Here is an 11,838-nt window from a genome sequence, read left to right as displayed (position 1 = left end):
CCTGATGATGAGTGGTTACCGTCGCCCATGGACTTCAGCAATGCCAGGGGCAGAGCCAAGCCGCTGCCTAGTTCACCTATTGCCGGTTCTACTATTCAGGTAATTAACGAGTTGGAATTATATGTTCAATTTTTGTAAATGTTTTGAAATTTAAATAATTTATGAATGTAACAATAACAAAAAATGAATTTTAAGTTAATTGTTGCGATTTGCAATTTGCAATCTTGCAATACTCATTTGACAGTTCCATCACGAAAACACAAGTGCATAAATGTCTCCCCGCGATATTTCCGTGAGAAATGACTTCTACAAATGATGGAAAAGACGTGAAAAGTATTCAAACAAGCGTCCTAAAGGGAAAAACACATCTTATCGAGTTTTATAAGGTAAGGTTTATTCTAATAAGTGAAAGATTGTATGATTTAATACGACGCTGTTGGGTCCCCGAAGTTCAGTATGTGGCCGCCATATTTGCGTACTGGGAACTCTTGTTTTCGTTTATTTCTAATTTCCTTGCAATATTGTCAATGGAAAACATGATTTCAATTAACAAAAATTAATCACATGATGTTGATTAGCTATAACATGGATAAGATCGTACAGTCTACATTAAGAAATAGTCATGGTTGACAACCGTAGTTTTAGTAATTTGTACAAGAAATATTCTGAATTATTCAGATTTTACGTGATATTCATCATAAGCAATTTTATAATATGCGCTTTCAATGTTTTTAATGACTTACTACTATGTTTAGTTACAGTGTAGCAGTGTACATTCAGATAATTTTAACATAATTTTTCGTCGGCCATACAATAACAATGAAGAGTCACGTACATACATACTACCTTTAATTAAGTATCTAATAGGTATTTACATCTGAAATTAAATCCTAGCATACGACAATTTGATGCACGTTATGATATTTATATATTTGTACGAAATTAAATAATGATGACACGGTGTCAGCTGATTTTCCTTACACGAATTTATTGGTAAGGTCTTAAAGAAATGATATAAAGTGAGATTCGAAGAATGTACCTTGATCGATGACTGTTTATTTTGCATAATTTGCAGGTTTTCAAATTGAGAATTTTAAAATGCTTTGGTAACTAATAAATTATAACATATAGAAACAAGCTGCTTAAGATGTAATTAAGAAAGAGCAGGACCATTTTTTATGATATTTTATCCTTTTAATAGTAATAAAATGAGACATGAATCTGTAGGTTAATTAGTGACCACTGGACTTCAGATTTCAGGAAATTCTGTTTAAAGTATACTTACTTATAATAGTACTCATGAATGTAGCATTCATAATATTTTCCTTAAATATTATTATTATTTATTTTTAAATCAGTAACTATAATGTTGCCTGCTATGATTTTTCTTCCTCTGGCTATGTTTCAAAATATACTGCGAGCACTGATCACTGCTCTTGTTGGGGAGTTATTCATTAAATTATGGACTGACAGTATACAGTCTTATCTTCAAAGTATACTAAACTGATATCACACCTTACAGTGCTTACTGTGCATATTACCTATATTACTACTAAACCAAATTTACGAACTCAGAGGTAAAACATTGAAAAATTATCATACACAACCATGTATATTTCTCTAAACAGAACCAGGCATATGACGTTTCATACTTGTACACTGATGAATCAATTTCTCTGAACTATATCTTACAAAAATATATTTAGATAAGCAAAGACAACATTATTATTTTTTGTTTAATACCCATTGATGAGCTGTAATGTTATCAAATGATGACAAGTATATTAATAGGCTTTTTTAAAAGTTACATTTTTTGTGCTAATTATTATGTCTGCTAATTATATTATAACTAGCTGACCCGGCAAATGTTGTTTTGCCATATACATATAAGATTTCTAGGGAATTTCTAGTGTAGAAAAAAATAAATAACAAATCTCATTCAACCACATAATGCCTCACTATAACAAAAAAAAAATTGTTAAAAAAAGAAAACATAAATGTTAGGGGTGGACAAACCTTATCACTTAGAGGTATGAAAAATAGATGTTGTTCGATTCTCCACCCTGGCCGGTCGAGCCGTTTCGGAGGAGTTCAATCACGCACACCGTGACACGAGAATTTTATATATTAAATTATAGCTAATCTGCACAAATGACAAAAAGTAAAACACTATAATTCAGAAATGTATCAAAATGTTGAAGTATTAACAATACTAATAATAATTTTTGTAAAACAGCCACAGATTGTCAGAAAGAGTGACTGAAAAAAAAACTGTTTTCAGTACAAACTTCTGTCACGAGTTCTGTAACAGTTTTTGGCTTTTTCCATACTACTTTTATGTGGGCTCCTGCCCAGCTCAATCCTACCTATAAGGTTGTTATAATGAATACTATTTTTAACATAATAATAGATAATTTCAATGAACAAGCTTACCACACATGCAATATCATTAAATATCAGATTGGAGTGCTAAGCTTTTTATTTTTATTGCTCGTGTAGGCAGACGAGCATACGGCCCACCTGATGGTGAGTGGTTACCGTCGCCCGTGGACTTAAGCAATGCCAGGACAGAGCCAAGCCACTGCCTACCGTTAAGTACTCTCCACAAGCCTCGTTTGAAGAAGGACATGTCATAGTGCTCGGGAAACACTGGAGGGGAACTCATTCCAAAGCCGGATGATACGTGCCAAAAAAGATCTCTGGAAATGCACTGTGGATGAACGCAGTGGCTTCAGATAGTATGGATGAATTCCGGTGGCGGGAGGTGCGACTGTGCTTCTTTTGTATTTAATTTATAGGACCCCTGTCACCTCTACAACATTTCCATAATCTTTAGTGCTAGTATTCAAACGTTTTGTTTATGTAGGTTGCACTCATCCTTTTCGAGTCAATACCGGCGGGCACAGACAAGTAAATATTGTACTGCACCCGTTGCCAAGTTGAATTAGAAGACGGGCAGGCGATGTTTTATTTACGCAACATAGTATTTTCTTGGGTTTTCTCTAGTCATAAACGATTATAACTACATAAAGTTATATGTTGAGTTTTTTTTGAATAATCATAATGATATTTCCGACGATTCAAACACCAATACAGTTTTCGGATTATGTCATATGCCTAATAAATAACATCGAGGGGTGAAAGGCAAAATGTCGCTTATACCAAATATAAGCGACATTTTGGCGACATTACAGGATTTTTACTGATGGTAGGACCTCTTGTGAGTCCGCACGGGTAGGTACCACCACTCCGCCTATTTCGGCCGTGAAGCAGTAATGCATTTCGGTTTGAAGGGCGGGGCAGCCGTTGTAACTATACCTTAGAACTTATATCTCAAGGTGGGTGGTGCATTTACGTTATAGATGTCTATGGGCTCCAGTAACCACTTTACACCAGGTGGGCGGTGATATCGTCCACCAATCTAAGAAAAAAAAATAAAAAAAATTAAAGTTAAAATTTGGAAAAAAATAACTTCAGCTATTTGAACGGAGTAATCTTAATTGAAGTTCAATTAAAAAACATTGAATTGTTAATGCTAATACCAAATACAACGGACCTTTAATTGAATATGCAATTTCGAAACGGGCACATCTCTGAAAATGTAAAATGTTCAGGAAATGAAAAAAAAACTGATTATTTTCTAAAGAAATGTAAAATTTAAGATATTAACTTTTGAGATATATTTTAGTGTTAATTAGCAATCGAACATTACCGGAATTATTAGAAAAATGGGTGTAGGTAATCCTCAAAACTACATGTATGTGAAAAAACCTATTTGATAAAATATGCGACATATGCCCTTTTCTAAATTGCATATTCAATTACAAAGATAAATGTCGCGTATGTATTAAACGAAATGTCGCCTAAATCAAATAGCCTTTAACCCCTCGATATAATTATAATAAAAAATGCGAGATTAAACCGTAATTATAGTTATTATTACGCAACATAGTTTAATGTTTATTTTGAACTAGCGACCCGCCCTCGCTTCGCTTCGGAAACATTAAATTTTATTATTGATAGCTGAGTTTCGCGATGTTATCCCGCGGTACGACAATAAACGCGGGTGACCCCGCGGGGCGAAGTTAGTCTAAAAAAGTAGCCTAAGTTACTCCTTATATCATCAGCTACCTATCAGTGAAAGTCTGGTCAAAATCGGTCCAGCTGTTCCAGAGATTAGCCGGAACAAACAAACGGACAGACAGACAGACAAAAATTTAAAAAAATGTTATTTTGGTGTATGTACCGTATATACATTCATATGCATGTAGTAAAAAGTGGTTATTTCAATGTTACAAACAGACACTCCAATTTTATTTATAAATATAGATTACGCAACATAGTTTAATGTTTATTTTGAATAACAACAGTACCATTCATGTCAGCACTTGGAATGTTTCGCAAAAGGAACTCACTGAATCGCGAAATGGTTATCGCCGACCTGAAACCGCAGATAGGGTCGTTTAGTATCGAGTTTCTTCGCTATTTTGAATGAGACTAAGACTAACACACCCAAAATAATCTATACATCTATACTAATAATATTATAAAGAGGAAAGATTTGTTTGTTTGTTTGTATTGAATAGGCTCCGAAACCACTGAACCGATTTGAAAAACTCTTTCACTGTTTGAAAGCTACACTATTCCCGAGCGACATAGGCTATAATCTTTTTTGAAAAAAATTAGGAATCCTTACTAAAACTCCAATAATGTAATCCAAGGTGTAAAAAAAATACCTAAAATATTCTATACATCGCGTGCCCTGCGAAAACTATTGATGATAGAATAAAATAATGTACTACGACTTTGTAGAACACATTCTTATTTACAAAAAGTGTTGCGACAGCAAATGTCTAACTATTATAGTTATGCCGCAATAAGTGTTCTTTTATTTAAAAAATAAAACAACGTCAAATATCGTTGAAATTTTTGTTAAAGACCCGAGCTAAGCCGGAGCTGGCCCCTTGTTTATAATAAATAGAATCAAGGTTTTTTCTATGGTTGAGGGCAGAAATATTTTTATACCTTTTGAAGTTTTTAGTAAAAGTTAATGTTAATGTAAAAGTTAAGGTTTTTGTTATTATTTAAATAGATAATGAATTCGGTAAGTGAGATGTGTTCCCATTGCTGCCAATTATTTGAAAACTTTGGCAATTACGATTTTAATTTTAAGTCTTATATATCGCGTCATGCAGTTCACGGTAAACCGAAGATTGAGAGTGGATTGCTAGGAGCAGACAAATCTTTTTACACTTTAGTCAATTATTGGCGTTACCACTGGAACTCGACTCGTCCCCACAGTATGCTAAACACGGTATCTACTGTTTTATCATGACCCTTTGAAAATTCATTGTTTTTTTTGTTGAAGTTAATGCTCAATTCCACTCAGTTTATAACTTGGAAGTCATCACCTCCGTTTATATTTTATATAGCTGAGTCCCGCGATGTTACCCGCGGTTATTGTCGTACCGCGGGTGACGTCGCGGGGCGAAGTTATTCTAAAATAAAAAAAGTAGCCTAAGTTATTCCTTATATCAACAAACAGACAGACACACAGACAAAAATTGTAAAAAATGTTATTTTGGTGTATGTACCGTATATTCATATGCATGTAGTAAAAAGCGGCTATTTCAATATTATAAACAGACATTAGTCTGCTGAATATTTAAAAAAAGCATATTTACTTATTGAGTGTAGGAGGAGGGAGAAGGAGGAGGATATACAAACAATAAAACTTACAAACGCTAAATTAAAAGTAGGAGCTACGAAAACGGCTCCAACGATTTTCATAAAATTTAGTATACAGGGGATTTCGGGGGCGATAAATCGATCTAGCTACCATTTATTTTCTGAAAATGTTGTTTTATTCGTGTTTTCAATAATCAACTTTATCGAAAATTTTAATTTTTTCTATAAATAACCAGTTCATATATTTTTATTATTTTGTCGGTAAGATCGAAAAATATTATTCATATTTCATCATTTTATCAATATGTAAGTAATTTGTATTCAAATATAATTTCTAAAAAACACAATTCGTCAAAAAAAAAACCCAAGTAAAGCTCAGTCATCTACTAGTATAGTTTTTAAATAAAAAAATACAATATCTATGTATAAATCTGCGGTGTATATAGATGGGTAAACGAGCTCCCGGCTCAACCGATGTTAGGTGGTTACCAGAGCCCATAGATATCACCTCGTGAATCCTGCGACCCACCTTGAGACATGAGGTCTTAGCCTCAATTTTATAGTATAACAATTGACACGACTCTTCAAACAGAAACGCATTCTTGTTTCACGGCAGAAATAAGCAGCCACCACTGCTACTATATACATATAGCTATGATTCATATCATATTGTGTTCAGCTTGATGAAACTGCATCCCCAGTCAGTGATAAAGAGGTGATTACATTAAATTTCAAGTTAATATAAATCAGATCTATTATACCTAGTCAGGTCATAAATTCTGTCACATGTTTAATGTAAAATAATTGAAACAAGTTTATTCATTATGTAACCATTCATATACCAAAATGAACTTAACAAAACATAGATTCTTATGACACTAAAGTTTATTCAAAATGACCTCCGTGATTTTGAATACAGGCCTTCAATCTGCGCGGCCAGTCGTCTATCGCAGCACGAACGAGGTCCATGTCAATATCGGCGGCTGCCTTAATCAAGGATGTCTTGAGTGACTCCAAATTGGGATGAGGCTTTGAGCACGCCTTTTCCTCCAAGTGTTGCCATATCTTGTAATCTAACGGATTCAAATATCGACTGGAGGAGGGCCAGTCTTCGTGCCGGATGAAGTCGATTTCACGCGCCGCCAGCCAGTCTTGTGTGCTTTTCGCTCTATGAGCTGGCGCCGAATCTTGTTGGATACCCAGTGCCTGTTATTGAACATGGTATCAGAAACAGGTTCCACAAGGTTCGTCAGGACTGTATTTTGATACACAACTGCATTCGTTTTTACACCTTTCTCACAAAAATGTACCTCTGTTAAGCCCCAATAAGAAACTCCCAACCATACCATGAGCGAGGATGGAAAATGACCTCGTTGGACACGCGGAATACGGTTGCTCGCTTTTTCACTACTGTGTGCGTACACCTTATCATTTTGTTTGTTGTAGCTCACTTCTACGGTAAAAATTTTTTCATCCGAAAAAAGAATTTCCCGATATTTTTTTCCCGCATACCGCTTCAACAAAGCGTGGCATCTCTTCAGTCTCAGGTCCATTAGACGAGCATTCAAACGATGTCCTGTTTTTCTTCGATATGCCCGAAGCCCTAAGTCTTCATTTGACACCCTTTTCACCGTGTTTCTGCTTAACCCCATCTGAAGGGCCAACAGTTTCTGCTTACGTTTGGGATTTCTTTGAATTCGCGCCTTCGCAGCTTTTATCACTGCTGGAGTCCTAACAGACTGAGGGCGACCACTTCTTGACCTATCATCTACAATAGAGTCCTCATTGTATCGTTTGATGGTACGATAAACGAATCTTTTGGTTATATTCAAATTTTTCAGTATGTTAAAAATTTGAATTGGCGCGTAACCGCAACGATGCAACGCAATAACTGCAACACGTTCTTCTTTAAGCGTCCACTCCATATTTAAAAATGAGTAAAATTCTAAAATTATTACATTTTTATTTTCATGAACAATTCGAAATTCGAATTCAATAAACTTTTTTGTGGCCAGCATTCTAAAAGAAAAGTTTTTACTGTGTGACAATACTTATGACCTGACTAGGTATTTTGTTTCCTGATTCACTGGTCGCTGTTGTTAATTTGTTCTTGTGAATGCCCAGCGACCTCTGAAAGGTTCAGAGATGACTTGGGTAAAACTATTTTACTTTTGTATTAAAACTTGTTGATAAGTAATATAATAACAGTAGAATCCCTCGAGCCTGTACTATAAAGAAAAGTATTTTAGCAAAAAAGGAAGGAAGGTAGCTAGAGAAGAGTAATAGAATATACAACAAGAAATATGTAGAACTGTCTTAATTTTGTTTGCATAATAAAAGTGCTACTTACTCATGATCTACTGGACAGATTTTAGTACAGTTTTCACTGGTCAAATGTTGGCTTTATTTCATCAAAATTGCAAATTTCAAAAAACAACATCTTTTGGATTTAGTTTCCTGTTAGAAGTTCCATGGCAAATAAAGTTATAGATATAAAAGTACCTTATAATTAGTTCCCACCCATTCAAGTGATTTTGGCTTCATGTCTCAATTCGGTAGGCAGCGGCTTGGCTCTGCCCCTGGTATTGCTGAAGTCCGTGGGCGACGGTAACCAGGTGGGCCGTATGCTCGTCTGCCTACAAGGGCAATAAAAAAAAACTAACTTTAGTAGTTTTAGCTTTTGCTTACATTTCTGAATCTGATGAATCTCACTCATATATTTTGTTCCTATAATCTTTCCTATTAATACTTTGTAATTTTTAACAGGCAATCGACGCGGGCCTTTCGAACTCCACTGAGCTCAGTGAACGCGTTAAATACCTGTGTGAGGCATGGAGGCAAGTGCCCTATCTCTGCTTGTGCTCCGTGCCTGACACCCAAACACATCTGATCAATTGGATACAAAGATACACAGCCAGAAATGTATTCCAGGTTAGTACTGTTTTTTATTGTGTAGATCGGTAAAATAGCTCATGGTGCACCTGTTTGTTGTGTGGTTGCCGGAATCCACAGACGTCTCAAGGAGAATACCATCAGCCACCTCAAGACATAAGCTCGAGATCTCAATTGTGATGTATAACGACTGTCTGACCCTTCAAACCAGAATGCATAGCTGCTTTGCAGCAGGGTTTTGTTACCTACCTGTGTGGGCTTCCGAGATACCCCACTGCATCGGTAAAGTAATTTATTTTATAAATGCTCTGTAGTATTCTGTAATTTTCTGTTCATTCCTACTGTATTGATCATATTTCATGTTGTGAACCTGTAGTGGTTAATAATTTGTAAAATACAATAAAATAATAAACGTAACATATATTTTAAACTGTTATCTTCTGAGTATTTTTATATTCCCTATTATTTTTTCCATTGCGCTCATGAGTCTGTCAGCCCTATCCAATGCTTAAAGAAGCATTGGCATTATTCTAGTTTGAATATGATAGGGACGGGGAGGGGGGGATATTACTCGAAAGAAATTCATACAAGATCTCCCCTGTTTCATATCTCTTACCTTTAATTTCATTTTCCAGGAAGAATGGCGGACTCCGAAGAGTAAAGCCGAGCACAGCAAACTCAAAGAATCCATAGAAATTACACTTCGGGAGGTGAAAACCTCAATAAAAAACAACCATGGCGAGTGTCCACAGTGGAAACGTCTACTCTCTGCACATGGAGAATGGTTCATCAGGAACATGGAGAATCCCTGGGATCAGCCTGTTCTCAAGAAGCAGGATCCGATAACTGCCGAAGAGAGTAAGTTTACTTGTGTTTATCTGTATATAGAAGACAAGAAAACATTCTGATTCTCAAAAGTTTGAAAACTTTTGAACTAACTTTTGGAAAAGCTGAATGCTGCTAATCAATTATACTTATTACTAGCGACCCGCCCTCGCTTCGCTTCGGAAACATTAAACGCCATTATGTAATGCCGCGGGGCGAAGCTAGTCTAAAAAAAGTAAAGCCTAAGTTACTCCTTATATCATCAGCTACCTATCAGTGAAAGTCCCGTCAAAATCTGTCCAGCCGTTCCCGAGATTAGCGGAACAAACAGACAGACAGACAAAAATTTCAAAAAATGCTATTTTGGTGTATGTACCGTATATATACATATTCTTATGCATGTAGTAAAAAGCGGTTATTTCAATATTACAAACAGACACTTTAATTTTTATTTATATGTATGGATTATTTTTTCCTTAATCTTTAGTACTAGAATGGCTGAGGGACGAGCAAGCGGTGATCTTCACGACGCGGCTGATTCAGCTGGCCGCTTCAAAATGCGAAGTACTAGCGCTTCGGCTCATCTCGACGATCATGGACCGTGTACGCGAGGAGACCACCGTTGTGCCGGACGCTGACGAGGCTGATGATTCTAAAGGTAATATCACCTCCCTATGTAGGGATATACGACAAAGGGAACTGGTACAAGGGAACAGGTTTATTGGTGGTAGGACCTCTTGTGAGTACGCACGGGCAGGTACCACCACCTTGCTTATTTCTGCCGTGAAGCAGTACCTAATGCGTTTCGGTTTGAAGGGTGGGGCAGCCGTTGTAAACGCCAACCCCTTAACACCAGGTGGCCTGTGAGCTCAGAATGTGAGGCGATGCAGAGCTTGTAGTCGTGCTGGAGGGAAACAATTTGAGCATCTGCTTTAGTTTTAGGAGGATAATAAAGTGTTATGATAATTTACCGTTTTATTTTGATTAAATTTTCCATGAGTTCCTTTCGCAAAAAATACGAAATAGCAGTTTTATTGGCAAGAAAAGTGGCAAGTGTTGTACTATTTTGAAATCTAGACTAAATGGGCCATCTTTTAAAAAAACTTGCCATAGGTAGTGTAGTACATTTTTTTTCCAACGTAGAGTGTCAAAGTTGACTGACATAAATTTTATAAACCATAACTCGTCAAAATTTAATTTATTTTGCTTAGTTAACAATGATGATTACTTTCATTTGTGGTTACGATTAATAGCACTGTTATTTGAGATAACATTATTAAAAAAATCACTATAAATTGTGAAAATTGCGATCACAGTACCTAAAAATGCGAACAAGGGTGTCAAATTTTTAACTTTTTCGAAAAATGTCTATCATCGCTTGACTAAGTAACATACATTTTTTTTCATAGCTTGGCCTCTCGCCCGGTACCAGGTTATCGTTGAGTTTTGGGGCACCCTGTATAGATAAAACTGAATAATATGAACTTATAGTGTATGTTCCCAGCCAACAAATTGAAATTAAGTAGCGTAATATTTTTGTTTATTTGTTAAATAGATAAACCAATTCCACAAAGTACACCGTCAATCTACGAGGACATCTTAACAAAAGAAGCGGGCTTCACAAAAGAAGTTTGGCATTTTCTCACTGATTTGGAGTTTGTACTGTTACACAAAAGAAATCAGCGAGAACAGTGTATTAAGCTGGTAAGTATTATAATATTGTTTTTTTTCTCATCCTTAAATTAAAGTCTTAGTAACTTTTAGTTTAGTAAAAAGTTTAACATAGCGTGGTTATTTATTTAAATGTCGAGGGCAGCAGGAGGCATTTTACAAAAAAAATATTCTCAGAATTTACTTCATCGCAATAAAAAGTAACCTCAATTGTAGTTTTCTAGTAACATTATGTTTATATGTGTCCATATCTGATAAAAACTATGCCCTGCATAACATTAATATATTCATCTATGTAGTTTAGCTTTTTGTGTTACCTAACGCTTACCTCTGTCAAACCTTACAGCATTACAGCCATCTAACAAAATTTTTTTATATGTTAAATTTCAGGCCAAACAAACGCCACTCCGTGGAGCCCACAAACTTATTGAAAGACTTCGATACAGACAGAAGACACCGGCACCAGATAAGAAATTATGGAAGAATGCCTCAGAAATTGCAACTTTAATAGCACAAGTATGTCAATAAAAAAAAAACAAAATTTGTAAACTTGTATTATAACTGGTAGGGAAGCTGTTTATGAGTCAATATTAATTGTACCCATCTGCTTGATACTTTATTCTTCTATGAACTAGTTATGCGTTCCAATTTGTAGGAGAGGACAGCTACTACACTACAATTTAAAGTATTTAACTTCGTGTCTCAACGATGACGTTATGATTTCTATAGGCTCCTGACATCACTTCACATCAAATTATCCCC

General features: G+C 35.6%; 1 protein-coding gene across 3 annotated transcripts in view; it reads left to right on the top strand.

The window, feature by feature from the left end:
- The first annotated feature begins 226 nt into the window (after positions 1–226).
- LOC101742438 (uncharacterized) overlaps positions 227–11,838 on the top strand; it is a 39,847-nt gene continuing 28,235 nt past the window's right edge. For all 3 annotated transcript variants that reach the window (XM_038021014.2, XM_038021012.2, XM_062676453.1), the window contains exons 1-6: positions 227–386; positions 8,455–8,619; positions 9,216–9,438; positions 9,893–10,063; positions 10,961–11,109; positions 11,467–11,592. In XM_038021014.2, the coding sequence (XP_037876942.1) occupies positions 300–386; positions 8,455–8,619; positions 9,216–9,438; positions 9,893–10,063; positions 10,961–11,109; positions 11,467–11,592 (921 nt within the window). In that variant the 5' untranslated portion in view covers positions 227–299. The remainder of the gene's footprint in view (positions 387–8,454; positions 8,620–9,215; positions 9,439–9,892; positions 10,064–10,960; positions 11,110–11,466; positions 11,593–11,838) is intronic.

This window comes from Bombyx mori, chromosome 27 (assembly GCF_030269925.1).
Source record: "Bombyx mori chromosome 27, ASM3026992v2".
In the NCBI taxonomy this organism is placed as follows: domain Eukaryota; kingdom Metazoa; phylum Arthropoda; class Insecta; order Lepidoptera; family Bombycidae; genus Bombyx; species Bombyx mori.
The sequence above is the reverse complement of the archived record's forward strand: the minus strand, read 5'-3'. Positions and strand labels throughout refer to the sequence as shown.